The sequence below is a fragment of the Nematolebias whitei genome, chromosome 18 (assembly GCF_014905685.2).
Source record: "Nematolebias whitei isolate Nwh7 chromosome 18, NemWhi1, whole genome shotgun sequence".
NCBI lineage: Eukaryota > Metazoa > Chordata > Actinopteri > Cyprinodontiformes > Rivulidae > Nematolebias > Nematolebias whitei.
In genome coordinates, this window is record NC_056515.1 from 30,344,118 (window position 1) to 30,360,535 (window position 16,418).

The 16,418-nt window shown below is 37.3% G+C and overlaps 1 protein-coding gene across 1 annotated transcript in view; it reads left to right on the plus strand.

The window, feature by feature from the left end:
- Positions 1 to 16,418, plus strand: part of rai14 (retinoic acid induced 14) — a 35,894-nt gene that overhangs the window by 15,074 nt on the left and 4,402 nt on the right. The window contains exons 7-18 of the mRNA XM_037692036.1: positions 132 to 262; positions 3,651 to 3,739; positions 3,944 to 4,008; positions 4,839 to 4,896; positions 5,080 to 5,150; positions 11,222 to 11,328; positions 11,450 to 11,634; positions 12,091 to 12,116; positions 14,111 to 14,197; positions 14,586 to 14,675; positions 14,883 to 15,017; positions 15,519 to 15,614. Coding sequence (XP_037547964.1) covers positions 132 to 262; positions 3,651 to 3,739; positions 3,944 to 4,008; positions 4,839 to 4,896; positions 5,080 to 5,150; positions 11,222 to 11,328; positions 11,450 to 11,634; positions 12,091 to 12,116; positions 14,111 to 14,197; positions 14,586 to 14,675; positions 14,883 to 15,017; positions 15,519 to 15,614 — 1,140 coding nt within the window. The remainder of the gene's footprint in view (positions 1 to 131; positions 263 to 3,650; positions 3,740 to 3,943; positions 4,009 to 4,838; positions 4,897 to 5,079; positions 5,151 to 11,221; positions 11,329 to 11,449; positions 11,635 to 12,090; positions 12,117 to 14,110; positions 14,198 to 14,585; positions 14,676 to 14,882; positions 15,018 to 15,518; positions 15,615 to 16,418) is intronic.

The following is a 16,418-nucleotide window of genomic DNA, read 5'->3' on the forward strand; positions in this document are numbered from 1 at the left end:
GCAGTTTTATTATTTGATACAACATGCTGAAATTTTGGGGTCAGTATTGGTTAATCCTTTTGATATGTATTACTTGGGTCTTCTTAATCTATAATGCTTGTGTTTATATGTTTTTTCATTTTTCCCTGTAGGTCAACGAGTGGAACAAAAATGATGAGCGCCTGCTTGCTGCAGTGGAGCACGGCGAGGCGGACAAAGTTGTGTCCCTGCTGAGTAAGAAAGGTGCCAATGCTGTGAAGTTGGACAGCGAGGGCAAATCAGCGTAAGCATTCCTTTTGTTGTCTGCAGAAGTTTTGTTTTCTCTGTGCACTATATTTATCTTTGTTCTTGTAAAATCAATGCACGAGTCCCATAATAACAATGACTGCAATGCTTGAGTTATATTCTTTGCCACTGTGATTGTTAAATAAATGCGCAAAATAATGCTGGTCAAATAGTTTACTCAAGAATTTCTGCAGAATGAGAATAAAATGTGAAGAAATATTAGATAAGCATGTTCAGTGCAGAGGCTGGATAAGGAGTTATTTCGCTGATGTAAAACAATCATCAAGCATTTGTTCAGGTTAGATATTTTTGAAGTATTTTAAAGTTTTACATACCTCAATGACAGTATACTCAAGGTTTTAAGCTTCAGAAAGTACTTTAGTGTTTTGCAACACAGAGCTAAAATGAATTTTCCAGTGTCTTTTAGCTCTCCAAAGACCCATATTTTTCAGCCTCCTTGACTTTCAGTGTTTTGAGAGCTGATTCATATCTGTAGAGGCAGTTGAGCTTCTTGTCACACCGGCTATGTTGTGTTGATAACACACAGGTTCAGTGTTAATTTTTGACCTCTTTCTTTTCCCTGCACACAACACCTTTTGACCTCCTTGTGTCAGAGTTCACGCAGCGCAAGTCTAATCGAAACGTGGGATAAGAGGTACTAGGAAACAAAAATGCAGATTCTCACAGGCTGAAACAAATAGGCTCTTTTATTTCACCCGTAGTGCTAATCCTTCTGTCTGTGCCTCTGCAACACAAAAACACGCAGGCGGGGGCATACACACAATCTCCGTAGATCATGATGTGTTGTGATTTGCAATCAGAATCCTCCAATCTATTCAGAAAGCACAAAAAAAGAATCTCCAGGATCTCTATGGTGATAAAACCTGACTGAAAGGCATGTAGGCATAGTTGTGTGTTTCTTTGTGTGCAACATGTACACACTAAGGGAAGACAGGGCATCTGAACATGTTTTGTTTTTTGTTCAGTGAGGTGGATAGGGGTTTAAGGAACACTGGGTGATATGAAGCAGTGGTTTATCTGGTACACCAGTATAATTGGTAAACTCTTGCCTCATGTGACGACTTGTGCTCAGTTGACACATTTAGATTCTGCAAACTGGATATAGACATGATCTTGATTCTTTTGTGCACCATTAAAGAATATGTTTTATAAATTATAGTAAATATATGCCTATTGATAAGATAACTTATAGGCTTTTTTAAATGCTGATGGAGAAGTACAAAGAGGGTCAGAAAGAACTCTATTTTGTCTTTGTGGATTTAGAAAAAGCATATGACAGAGTGCTGAGGGAGGAGGTGTGGTATTGCATGAGAAAATCTGGAGTGGCAGAAAAGTATGTTAGACTGGTACAGGACATGTATGAGGACAGCAGGACAGTGGTGAGATGTACTGTAGGAGTGACGGATAGCTTCAAGGTGGAGGTGGGAGTGCATCAAGGATCGGCTCTGAGCCCCTTCTTGTTTGCTCTGGTGATGGACCGACTAACGGATGAGGTCAGGCAAGAATCCCCATGGACGATGATGTTTGCAGATGATATTGTGATCTGTGGTGAGAACAGGGAACAGGTGGAAGAGAACTTGGAGAGGTGGAGGTATGCACTTGAAAGAAGAGGAATGAAAGTCAGCTGTAGTAAGACAGAGTACATGTGTGTAAATGAGAGGGAGGCCGGTGGAACAGTGAGGCTACAAGGAGCAGAGGTCACAAAGGTGCAGGACTTCAAGTACTTAGGGTCCACTGTCCAGGGAAATGGGGAATGTGGTAAATAAGTGAAAAAGAGAGTCCAGGCTGGATGGAGTGGATGGAGAAAAGTTTCAGGAGTGATTTGTGACAAAAGGGTGTCAGCAAAGGTCAAAGGAAAAGTTTACAAGACAGTGGTGAGACCAGCTATGTTGTATGGTCTGGAGACAGTGGCATTGACAAAAAGACAGGAGAAAGAACTGGAAGTGTCAGAAATGAAGATGCTGAGGTTCTCTTTAGGAGTGACGAGGCTTGATAAGATTAGGAATGAGATCATCAGAGGTACAGCACAGGTTGAACAACTGGGAGATAAAGTTAGGGAGGCCAGACTGAGATGGTTTGGACATGTCAAGAGGAGGGACAGTGGGTATATTGGTAGAAGGATGTTAGAAATGCAGCTGCCAGGAAAAAGACAAAGAGGAGATATATGGATGCAGTTAGAGAGGACATGACGGTAGTTGGAGTGAGGACAGAGGATGCAGAGGACAGAGTGAGGTGGAGGACGATGACTCGCTGTGGCGACCCCTGAAGAGGGAAAAGCTGAAAGAAGAAGAAGAATTGTGACTAGACTTGTGTAGACCAGGAGTCTTATTCAGGAGTGCTGACAGAATGGAGTATCAGATAGATTGGCGCTTTGTCCACAGTAATGAGTTTGTTTCTCTGGTCTGTTGTGGTAAAGAAGGAGCTGAGCCGAAAGGCAAAGCTCTCAATTCACAGGTCTGTACATTCTGGTCTTCCCCTAACGTCAGGAGGTACAGCTCAAAATTTAAAGAAAATTATTAAAAAATCCTGGATACAAGCATGAATGGGCTTCCTCTATTGGGTTTCTGGGCTCAGTCTTAGAGAAACGGTAAGTTCTGTCATCCGATCGGAGCTCAATGTAAAGCTGCTGCTCCTCCACATCGAAATGAGTTAGCTGAGGTGGTTCAGACATCTGATTAGGATGCCTTCAGGGTGCATCCCTCAAGAGGTTTTCCAGGCACATCTCTTTGGGAGAAAACCCTGGGACATACCCAGAACTTGTTGGAGGGATTGTGCATTTGTTTTTACTCTGGGACTTCTTGGGATCCCCCTGGAGGAGCTGGAGAATGTTGCTAGGTAGATGGATGTCTGGGAAGAAAAAGGATGGATTATCCTTACACTTGAACACTCCAAAGTCATGCTCAAAGAAGTAAATATAGATCTGAGAAGCTGCCGTTACTATTAAATAATGAGCTATTAGGTATCTCACTTGGTTTGATGTTTGGTTTTAAAATCTTTGACAAGGTGGCTTTCAGGTTGTCTGCAAATCTGAAGAAAGGAATTTGATTGGTTCATGGATCTGCCAAAATTAAACTAAAATCCTTTGATGAAGTTAGCTCTATTTTTATTAACTATGACTTTTGTCTACACACTCAAACTACAGTAAACATGTCCCGTTTTGATGAGTTCCATACTATGACAAAGACATGTCTTAGTTATGTATTTTTACAGTGTACCACTTTGCAAACAAATACTTTTGCTTGTAGGATAGGAACCAACTCTTAACTGGCTGCATTTTGGTTCAAGACAAGTTTTGTAACATCCTTGTGACTGAGGTTAAAGTTCTGCAAATCTAATTTGCTGTTTGGCTTTGAATGTGTGTGCAGTCTTCATGTAGCTGCTGCTCGTGGCCAAACCGACTGTCTAGCTGTGATCTTGTCTCATGGAGCTGACCTGTCAGTCACTGACACTGCTGGTATGTTTTATAATGAAGTATTATGAGAATTGTGTGTATTCTTGTATTGTGTGTACATGTTTGTTGTGTTTATCTGTATTCTGTATTTGCAGGATTAAACATTTGAGTCTAAAAACATCTAGAATTCACAAACAATGTCAGGATTTTACCACCTACTTTCTTTTTGTTTATTCATTTTGATTTTTTTTTTCTTCGTTCTTTAAGGTTTTACTCCTTTACACCTGGCTGCCAAAAACAATCATGTGGAATGTTGCAGAAAACTTATTCAGGTAACGTTAATAAAGTTGAAATACATTAAATGAATTTGTAGTTTGTAGTAAAATGCCCTTGTTTTGCGTAGTTTGGTTACAATGTACTGATAAGCAAGAACCAGTTTTGTTAGATCAAGTATTTGTTTACCAGCAGTTTTTTTGTTGGATGCAGTATTTGTGCAGAAATCAAACCTGTAATGTGTGAACGTACGTGTAATACATGAAACATGCAGTGTGAACTCTGTATACTGACAAGATATCTGGAAGCGGACACTTTCACTACTTCATTTCTCTGCTCATTGTGTGTTCAGATCAGCAGATTTTAGCAGGAGAAAAGGCAGACTCGCACTCCTGCTCCGATTTGCTGATTACTACCTAATGACTTTGCAGGATTTCTGCAATGCAAACCTCTTTGGTTAGTCTGCTGCATAGCAAAATTGGTAAAATATATAATGTAATGCTGTACAACTTGGAGTTATTAATCTCTTTTTATACCAAAGAACAGCTAAAGAAAATAATTTGATCATGTAATAAACTATTTGCTGCAGAGCATTTAGTGCAATCAAAGTTACTTACAACTCCAGCAGTTACTTAAAACTCCAGTACAGAACAGACTTTTTTTGTTGTTGCATAAATCAAATGACAAACAAGGTTTTACTGTAAATTTAGTGCCTTTGATATAAAATAGTCTTAAATGGGAGCACAAGTAATTTTAACTTATTTGGACACTTCCAGGAAATGCATCAGCAGCACGCTGAGCACATAATAATTTATTTGTCACAAAATACATCATTTTTTTAACCTGCTTCATTTATTAAAATACTTTTTTTTGTGTTTTTTAAACACAGAGTAAATGTCCCGTTGAAGCCGTAGACAGCTCAGGAAAAACTGCTCTGCATCATGCTGGTAAGTGACTCAGCAGCGGGAGAGTTAATTATATAGAAGGGCTTTTCTAGAGAGCCAGTCTGCTTTCAGAAGGACGTGGGAACATTTCTTGTGAGATTAAGTTTAAGCTGTAATTTTATTTGGATGAAAATCATCTTTCATACCTAGAATTAAGTGTTTTTTAAAATTTTTATATATTCTCAGCTGTTGGTGGGAACGTGCAGATTGTTCAACTGCTGTGTGAAGTGAAAAGTCCCATCAACCTAAAAGATGCTGTACGTATTTTTATTAATACTTCTAATCTATCCCCCTTTTTACTGGCATGGTGGAGGAGATCTTTGACAGAATGAAGAATACAAATATGTTCCAAACATTGGTATTGGGCAACGTTGGTATTTCTACAAGTATTGTAATTATTTGGGATTTTCTTAAAGATTTACCTGCTTACACCACATCTACTTTCAAGTACATTACTTTCTTAGTGAGTATCCTTTTAGGTTGTTATGAGATGAAAACATTCACTGTAAAGTGTAAATCATCTGCAGGTTTTTCAATAGATTTCTGCAGAAGGGGAAACTTAGTGAACTGACATTTCCTCTCATTTATCATCTGTTTGAAGATTGATTTCTGTGCATGTGTAAGGTAGAAGGTCAGAGTTCTGTGGGAACTCAAGCTGCAGGCATGTGGTCTCTATTGCAGTGACGGACCATGCCTGTGGTTTTTACACAGCTGGAATCTGTTGAAAGCACAAAAAAGCATGTGTTTGTGTTAGAAATTTTAAAAAAGAGGAAAGAAATTAAGAAGTTTCCAGTTTATTTTCATTGTGCTGTTATGCAACTCTTGGCGTCTTAGAAAATATATCTGTAACATCTCATCTAGTTGAAACTAGATTATTTCCTGGATGTTAGGATGTAAACTGTAAGCAGCAAATTACAGCGTATGTTTCTAAAAAGAAAGGGAACATTACATATTTTAAACATATCAATTAGGAAAGACAGACAAATTGCTAAAAATTTTCATTATTTTCTTTAAAAACAAAGAGAAATCATGTCATTGCTTTCACTGAAGATCATTTACAAAGCTGTAATAATCTGCACGCATTTGTGCGCGTGCTAGCATGTGCATGTGTGTGGGTGTGTATGTGTGGTTGGAGCTGTTCATGTTTGTGAGTTGGATGCAGACTCTGAATCAGCCATGTGAAACAAAATATATTTTTATGCTAAGCAGAACATGCCAGCTCGTTGGCCTTGGGCACATATCATGGTGGCTGTATCATAAACCTGCACCAGAGTTATATCTGGCTGAAAAAAAAACTGTTAAATTTAAAATGAAACAAGAACATCTGTCAGGTCAAACATGTCAGTGTCAATTTTATTTTTAAGGCATGTTTTAAACAACAAGGTTGACTGAAGTGCATCCCAAGTTCAACACAAACTGGAAAAAAACATCAGTATTATACTTTTTTTTTAAATCGCACATAAAAACAAAAAGTACAAGTTTCTGTCGACTGATTCCTTTTGGCAGGGGTTGCTACAGCGAGCAAACTCGCATGAAAGATTTGGCAGTTATTTTAACACTGGATGCCCTTCCTGACACAACCTGGGATTGAACCTGCAACCTCAGGATTACAAGACCGTGGCACTGGCCACATACAATTAAACATGCTTAAATAAATCTAAAACAAGGAAATACCACATCATAAAATACCTAATGGGACTCGAACTGAATTCATAAAAGTCATGGTAAAACTCATGAGTTCTCAAACAAATTCTTTGTCAAACAAAAGTTATGAAAATTTTAATAAATACAAGCTTTATTGTACTCGAATATCAGGAATATGCTGGATAACGCCTAATATTTTCTATTGCTTTTGAAAAAATACTGAGTATTTATAGTGCAGCTCCTCAGACTGAAGAAGTCTTCTAGATAAAAGATGAAATGTTTCAACAAAGAAGAATCCGTCCAGAGGACCTGCCTCAACCTTGTCAGATACTCGGTATTTAGTTCAACAACTTATAAAAAATACTCAGCCTAAAGTATTCGTATATTGCAGTTTATTTGATTCCACAATACATGACATTGAAATCTCTTAAATGATCAATTTATTGGAACAAAAAATCTCTACAAAGGTGCTATACTGTACATCTTATAATGTACTACAGAAATAATACAGTACCTTACTCTGTTTACTCTGTGGGGCGGCTGTGGCTGAGTGGTTAGAGCAGTCGTCCTCCACTGCAAGAGCTGGCGGTTCAATTCCACCAGCAGTCACATGCTGAAGTGTCTCTGGGCAAGACACTGAACCCCTCATTGCCTCTGATGTGTGTCCCATCGGTGCATGAATGTGATAAAGCACTGATTATTCTTAGTACAGAAATAGTAGAGTGCAGTATGAACGGGTAAATGAGGGCTACAGATTGTAAAGCGCTTCAAGTATCTCAATAAGATAGAAAGGTGCTATATAAGTATAGTTTATTTACTCAAGTATGACTAGAAAAATAATGAAAATAATGATTGATAAACATAAGTATATATATTTTTCAGTAAGTTGAATATTTTCCTTTGAACAAATGGTAAACACAGTGTGGGGTTTATTGTACTTTGGGAACTACATCAACACTGATTGTGAATCACTGTGCATGTGTATTTCATGCAGTATAGAAACAATTTAGACTAGATTTAAGTTGGCACAGTAAGCAACAAAACACAGAAAGGTGTATTTTGTCACCAGTACTTTAATGTTTAGCGGTATCAGGATGGTTGTTTTCTGACAAATGATTGTGTGGTATAATAAGAGGTTAGACCATGAGGTAGAAAAAAATAGAAAAATAAAATAAAACAATTTTAGGTTCTGTTAATCTCTTGTTTGGGATTCTATTTACCGGTAGTCAGATTTCTTAGCATAAGCCAAAATGCTGGTAAACCCTCAACTCATTTCCTTCTAACATTAAGTGAACTATATAACGTCTGATAAGAATTTCCTAGTAAAAGCAAAGCAAAGTGTAAAAATTAATAACTTGGACTTTGCACTTTTAAGGTTTGTTGAATGCAGCGTGACTTGTAGTCCAATTTATGAGGTATAGAAACCAGACAGTTTTACTCATCTATTCCCTTACTTTTAAATACCCACTGAATAAGTGTCTAATCAATTCTAATATCTGAGTTTATAAGTGAGAGGTGACTTCAGACACCAAGATACATCCAAAAAGACACAAACAATGTACAAATAGAATGCTCTTTCTAAAATAACACAACAGAGGTATTTTATTATTATATATTGGACATCATTTATAATAATTTAATAATAAAACAGAACATGCTTTTTAGAACCTGACCATATGGAAATTTTGGCTATCACCAATGCCAATATTGGAATGGGAAGGCTTGAAACAGTCTTCCTAATGCACATTCACATTTTCTGTCCTCCACTATTCACCATAAAGTTATCAAGTGTGTTACAAGAATATAAATTAAACAAAGACACACCCTTCCCTGTTCAATGTTTACAGTCACTTATGATGAAAGCCTAATTAGTATTAACCGCAGCTGCATTTTTTCTTTCTTTGCAGAGAAGTTTAGATTTCAGACAAACAATGCATTTCATTGAGGACGACAAAGATAATGTTACTAACCCTGATATATTTTACCTCTACGTTAGACTTATTGTTCTGGCTAAAGTTTTGCAAGGCAATAGCCTATGCTAAATGTTAGCTTGCTAACTTGAGAGGCACATGGCTAATGACAAGCAGGTTGGAGGATTGAAGAATTTATTACTGTTGATTTTTTGTTGGTTTGTTTTACGGATCAGTTAAAATAAACTCACCATGTTCTGTTCAGCAAAATATACTACACAGTATTTGGTTGCTCCCTGCTTAGACTGTGCTGAAAGTGAAAGTGAAAGTGAATGGCTATGACTTGAAAGTAGCTGCATGCGCCCTCTGCTGGGCACATTGTACAAGTACACCTTTTGTTCCCAGTGTTCATATCGGCGAATAATGGGACAATTATCACTGTCCCCAATATGTCCCCAACAGCTTCTATCGGCATAAAATATCGACCCTACCAATATGTCAGTCTGGCTTTAATACTTTTATTGAGCTTTAAGAACGTTAGTGCTACATGCATTTTGAATGACAAATGTAAAATAATAATAATAATAGTTAGGACAGTTTGAACTTTGCTTATATGTGATTTAATGCAACATTTGCATAGGGTTGCATAAAAAGTGTATTTTTCTTTAAACCGAGGCATGGTCATATTATATTATTCTTTTTGACTGACAGGCCTCTGGGACTGAAATACATACCAGTAGATGCTTCTTGTTTTCTCCACTTCATTTTCCCTCAAGCTTTACACTGTCGCCCGAATGTGGATATTTAGTTGATGATTGCAAGTTATGAACACAATTTAAAGCTCACAAAACAAGCCAAGTAATACACCTGTGTATTCACACACGTACACACTTAATCTATTGCCCAGAAAAGGACAGAATTGTTTTTGCGTTGTGGTTTCCAGAGCAGCAGAAACATACTGAGAAGTGGGGCTGTTAATGTGTTTAGCAGAGCTCAGAGAAGCCCAGAACATAGTTTATTTCTTTTTGGTTTGTCAAAACAGCAGCAGCTTTGTAACATAAAACACCCGGCTATGCTGACACACTTGGGTTAGACTTTTTGTTTCTTTTTCTAACGACTTGCTTTAAAGCTGATAACAGAAGTTTGGCGAAGTTGTCGTTGTGCCTTATGTTGTTACATAACTGTAGCTTACTCAAAATTAAGAATTGTTATAACTTCTTAACTTAACCTCAGGTCCGTCAGCTGTGTTGTCCTGAGCTGAACCTTCTGATCAGCAGTTCTGAGGCAGTAAGCTCCATCAGCTGTCTTCACTGGTCAAATGTTTCAGCTGGGCTCTGGTAACATGAGGCTAAGTTTACATTAAATGTCATGGCAGGAGTTGGAATAAGTCAGTCTTGGTGAAAAATGTGCTACGTTTGATAAAAAAAACAGTTGCAGTCTCCCAGTTCTGACAACCATGTGATACATTCTACATATCCCACTCCTTAAAGCTGCAGTTATACCATCTGGGGCTTTTCTCCCACTCATATACAGTCATTTGATAAGTGGTTTATGTCTCAATTTAGTTGAAACGATTAGCAGATTTAGGACAAGCTCACTAAGCTAATTTGGTACTCACTGAAAAACTGGCTATAATTTTAAGACCCATAGAGCACCATTTGAAAATTTTCCTCTTATCTTCTTAAAAAAGAAAAAAGTTTGTCATTTATATCAAGAATAAATATGTTTCACCACTCACGTTTAAATTTATTTTAATTGCAGGTCTGTTTGAATGCTTTCATGCATGTACTGCCACTTTAGATTCCTTTTTAACTTTTCAGTGTGAATGGAAAATAGGCTATAGTTTAAAAACACTATTTTTGCATCTTTCTTTGGTGAATTTTCTTTTAACAACATACAAACTATATCACTTCACCACTGTGTTTAAAACTTAAGTTTTCCCACAAAACAATCTCAAACAAAACAGACATTTTGACTTCAAAACTATCACCTTTGCCTTCAGACCACATTGCAAAATGTCTAAGCTTCATCTTGTTTATTTTATATTTATCACTGACTCTTTGGTCGTTTTGAACAAAAATGTTATTTTCTGAGTGTAGGCCCGTGCATTTGGAAGCAAACGGCTGCAAGAAATGTTTGCAAGTGCTGGGAGTAAATGTTGGGGTTATTGGAAATTTATTTTAAATTTGCTAATATTAGCAATTGCAATCACTTGTAAATAATAATTTCATATAATCAAAGACCTTTTTCAATTTTGTTTTGACTTCACAGGCATCTCAAACCTATTTCTAAAGGCAACTGATATTTATTTTATGAATTTAAAATGTCCTAAATCTAAATGCATCCACTTTTTCTATGTTGGCATGGTTACATTTTATATTTTCAGCAAAAAAAAAAAAAAAGTATATTTTAATATTTTGAGTTGATTGTGTTTTTTAAGCAAGGCAAGATTACCAGATATTTTCTTATTTATGTTCAAAACCAGTTTTAATGTAGGCACAACTGTACATAAAACTAAGTTTGGATGTAAGAAAAAGAAAGCCATGCTATCTTTACGCGAGCTAAAACATGAATATACAATAGGACACTTTCATTCTTTCTTCACACACAGACCTGAGATTTTTCTCATCGCACCGTTAGTTGACAGACTGGATGTAAAGTCCCAAACACTGGTGTCCTACGTGGTAATTTATAGGTGTTTGTATTCATGCATATCTGCAAACCATTCACTGTGAAAATACTTAACGTGTTTTTATCGCCTGTTTGTTCCAAAGGATGGGCTCACTCCCTTGATGCTGTCAACCAAACACAGTCATTCTGAGGTTTGCAGCACTTTGCTGGACTGTGGTGCTGAAGTCAACATCTCTGACAACACTGGCAGGTAAACACATTTAACTTGCTCTCAGAATCGTTTATATAGTATGTGCTGCACAAAGCCAGACGTTTTATTCAGCCATCAGTAAGTAAGAGCTGCATTTATAAGGAATCGTTTTGTTCTGTAGGACAGCCTTGATGCTTGCCGCTGAGTCCATCTCAGTATCTGAGGTTGAAGTTTTGGTTCAACGAGGAGCAGACCTATCACTTGTAGATTCAGAAGGACATGATGTTGTACACTACGCCATGCTGTCAGGCAGCTCTGAAGCCAAATCCGCCCTCTTGGCTGCTCTGAACAGACACCAACTTTTAGGTAAGTGTTACAAAAAAAACACACGGAGAATAAAAAAACTGTGTAAACCACTTTTATTTGTCCATGTCCTTGTTTTGGTAGTGGATTTTATGTCTGCATACCATAATTGGCTGCTATGGGAGTGCATTAAATGATCCAGTCTCTATGCAACCTTGATCTTATCCTCGTGTTAAACCAAAAACATTTAAAACTTGATGGTTGATGCTGTTAGAGACAGCTTTGTTTTTTGTTTTTTTTGGTTTGTTTTTCTGGATAGACAGTATGCCACAATTAACCACCTTGAAATTTGCAAAAGTGTAATTTCAGCATAAAATCAACACTGCCATCTGTTGGTGAACTCTGATTACTGTTAGACTTTTGTTTAAAAAAAATGTTCTGTATTTGTAGTGGTTTATAACATTTAAATAACTTGTAGTTCTTTTTTTGTCTTGGCTTGCTTGCTGTCTCCTTTTGCAGATCCCAGGTCTTCTAAAAGTCCTCAGGTAAGACAACCCCTTTATACCTCCACGCTGTCTCGCACCAAATCTACCCTGCAACCAATCAATGACGATAAGAGTGCAAGTTTTTACTAAAAAGCACAGAGTCAACACAGTGATTTATTTGGAAAAGAGTCATTAAAGCAGTTATGAGTAAAGACAAGTTAAGCCCACAAAAAAATCAAAAATAATTTTGATTAAAAAAGCAAATTTACCTGAAAAAACATGCGACTAGAAAAAAATATTAAAACTCTGGCCATCAGAAAACTGGGAAAATTGCATTCACACATTACTAAAGAGTGACAGCCGTAAGAGATCTAACTACATCACATCTTAAAGCAGTGTGCTGTTTTCCTTTAAATGACAAAATAAAACAAATAACTGTGTCAAAAGTTTATGATAAAATGATTATTGTGAAACAAAACCCCAACTTTGACATTTTGCTAAATCCCAATATAAAACAATATAAAGTTTTAGATGAATGCAAGCGATTACCTTTTACAGAAACATCTTTGGTACATTTATAAAGATGTAATTTTATCAGAATCAGAATAAGCTTTATTGTCATTGCACAGTGAAGTACAGCAAAATTTTATTCCATATAGTCCTATGAGAGATGGATGGAGTGTACGTGGCTGCAGCTCCTAGGAGCACGGCCCATATTCTTTAGATAAGAAAAGGGGAAAGACCATGAGGATAGTGGGTACTTAAAAAAAGATCTTTTCACAACTTGTCCTTGTCAGGACACAGTTTAAGACATCAAACAAATCTACCAGGAAGCACATGTATAGACACATTACATATGCATTTGATGACTGGATGGTGAGATTTGTCCATGAAACACTTCCAGATAGTACCATAGTCCTGATGAGATGTTAAAGTGTCAGCCGGTACAGCACTGATAAGCGCTTACAGAAGTTCTCGGGGGGTGTAGATAGAGCAGAGCTTTCTTGGTTTACATACCCCCAGGAGAAATTTGACAAGTTGACCTATTCAAGGCCGAACAGGGAGGCCAGATTCAGAGAAGCCACAGTTGTTTTTGTGCAGGCAGACTGGTTTTCTTGTCAGCCTTGAGTTCTGCTGGTACTCTCGATGATCCAAAATAGCCAGATTTGTGTGTTTTCTGCTGGTCTGTGCTCAGTAGCCTTCTCCAAGATCGATTCCAACATGCTGGCAAGTTCCAGAAGCCGCAAGTGGCCTACGATTGTCTTCAATCACTTCCAGCTTACGGTTGAGCTCGTAAATCAGCTGAGTCTGAGAGCTGGAAGCATAAATTAATCCTTCACATAAGGTAGGCAGCTTTGCCATGGCCGAAACTGCTGCCGATGTCTTCCTTAATAGCCGATGACATAGGTGTCCACCGGTGCCAAAAAGCACAAACCCTGCTATCATAAATCCAATGATGTATAAATCTTCGACATCCTAAAGAGACAACACAGACAGACACATCAGCTTCCACTCCCTCACGTATCCATGACATACCCTGCTGCGTATGTGGGGCATGAGGGTTCTCCAGCACCCTGTCGCTTAGTTGAAAAAATTTTATCAGTTGCGTTGAAAGTCCAGCTGACCAAATCCACAACAGTAATTTACGATTCAGAAGATGTGCAAATAGAAGCTCTGATACACAGGACAAAGAGCAAAAAACAGGAGGAAGGCAGGAGAGGGACGAAAAGGCATCCGTCTTGCTCGAGGGGGAGTTTATAATAATTAAATAACTTTCTACCTTCTCTTCATTAAATTTATTTAATCACTGAAAGCAACTAACCCTGTTGATTAAACAAAACAAAAATCTGGACTTACAGCCACACACTTTGTAGTTTTTACAAAATGTTTTAGTGTCAAATTTCTCATCTTGAAAAAACTTCTCTGAGTTTTTAAAAAGCGAAACTTACTGTTCAACTCATTGATTGACTATCCTTTTACTAACAGCACTGAATCCCACTTTTCTTTTTATCTCTTTTTGTTCCCTCCATCTCCACTTTCTGCTGACTCCTTAGCATGATCAAGTAGCTAAGCTAAGTGATGAGCGGATCACAACTCCCAAAAAACGAAAAGCACCTCCACCTCCTATTAGCCCACTGCAGGTAAACGCATGTCTGTCTGCTTGTATCAGTGTGCCACTCTGCATTAATATAAATGCACGCCTATTGTATTTATTTTAATAAAATGACCATTATAATCAGTTTGAGGGTGTTTTGATTCCATCAGTGATTTCTCACCTGAAGACAGTTTATAGTTTGTCAAAGTGCTTCATTTAATTTTTGTGCAATTTTAGAGTCCTTTGTATCAAACTGTGTTTTTGTATCTACATATTTTATACCTGCAAATAAACCAGAAACAAATGACATTTTTTTTTTTTAAAACACTGCTAGTACCTTTAAAGCTACAGAAATAGCATGCCATCGACGAGACTAAGAATTTAGGAAAGACGTTACCAGTAATCCAAAATCTCTTTCCTTCATTCGTCTGTAGAGTTCTGGACCCTCGTCTCCTTCTGTTGTTACATCTACCAGCACTCCTGCTTCCACCGAAGGGGAAACTCCCAAGAGATTTAACTACAAGGTAATACAAACATATCATGCATTATAACAAATATAATAAGTCGAAAGCACCCACGCCATTACATTTGTTGTTTCCCATATGATTTGGAATAAATCGCCATCTATCAGCTTGTTAAATCTTGTCTTCAGCCGCAAAAGGATTTCCCCTTTGTCTGTTTTCTCTCTTTCCTGCCAACCTTCACTCGTGTCTCCTCCCCTCTTTTCAAAGGAAGATGACTTCACAGGATCAACACTGAAAGAAGAGGTGGAGAAGCTCCATGAGGAAAGAAACATGTTGCTGGAGACGATCGATGACCTGAAGCAGACAGTGGAGACGGGGGCTGTTCCTGAGCTGAACACAAAGGTAATAACAGCTAACGACTCAACAGAAAGACGACTCCTTATTTTACATGTGTGCAGATTTTAAACCAAGTGTGCCAACTAGACAAAAGAAGCAACAAATTCTGTGACGTCATATTGATACACAGTATGGAGAACTGCATCCATTTGATATGTTTCTAAGTATAAACTAAATATCTACAACTCTTCAGTGGTTTCTAACTGGATAATTTGTTGCAGTTGTAAAAAAAAACCCACACGTAATAAAATTTGAAATTGTAAATAAATTATTGCTTATGAAATAACTTTTCTAAAGACAAATCTTGTCTAATTACGTACGTATTTGTAAATCAACTCTTTTTTTAAGTTTAGTCTCACAATCCTCAGCGTTCTTAAAGGAGGTCTAACCTGTGCTTACAACGTGTCATGACTTGTGTAGCCAGTGGTCCCTAATGCCGCCTTTATGTTTCCCTGTGGCGTTTGAATGTATGTGTGTGTGTGTGCGTGTGTGTGTTATTGTTGGCAGGTCGAACAAACAACTTCTGCAGCTCTGGTTTCAGCTCTACAATCCAAGATTACTTCTCTTACTTTAGAAAACCAGGAACTTGCAAACAAACTCAGGGTGAGTTTATGCTACTCTTATGTTCAAGGGTTGCAGCTGACCAAACCTGTGCTAATTACGTTTTATCTTTCTCTTTTAAACCAGGTAGTTTCTACAAAGTCATAACGTTGCAGACAAAATAATTAAAACTACACAGAAAAACACAAAAATCAACATAAACAAACAAATTTGTCAGTAAATATGACCTATAAAGGTCTTTTTAATCCACATATCACCTTCATGGCAGAATGTTATTTATTATATCTAAAGCTCCTGAGCTCCAACACGAAAATTCATTAACACAAATGTTCTGAAGCTATGCTATCGTGAAAATCATTTTCATCAACGCTGTTTCACTTGTAAAACTAAATTATTAATTCAACCTTTATTCAGACGGGAAAATCCCATTGAGCTTCGAGGACTCATTTATAAGAAAGACCTGATTATGAGTGAAACGTCTCAAACTACTTATTTCTGAGTTCATGAACAGTTAAACTGATTTGCAGCAATATTTTTCATGTGTTTTTTTAATAATATTTATTCAAAAGAAAAACCTTGTCCTGTAGTCTTGTCTGGGATAAGGTCTGAAAAATAAAGTTGATGGCTTAGATAAAAATGTTCAACAAAATACAAACAGTCTTAACACAAAATCAGGTCCTATATTTGCATCTGAAGCTGCTCTAATTCAGGAAACATCCATGTTCATATTGTTACACTTCTTTAATGAAGTTAATTTATGAAAATACAGGAGTCCCTCGTTTATTGCGGGGAATCCGTACCCTGAAGCCCTGCGATAAGTGAAAACCCACGAAGTAGGAATACTAG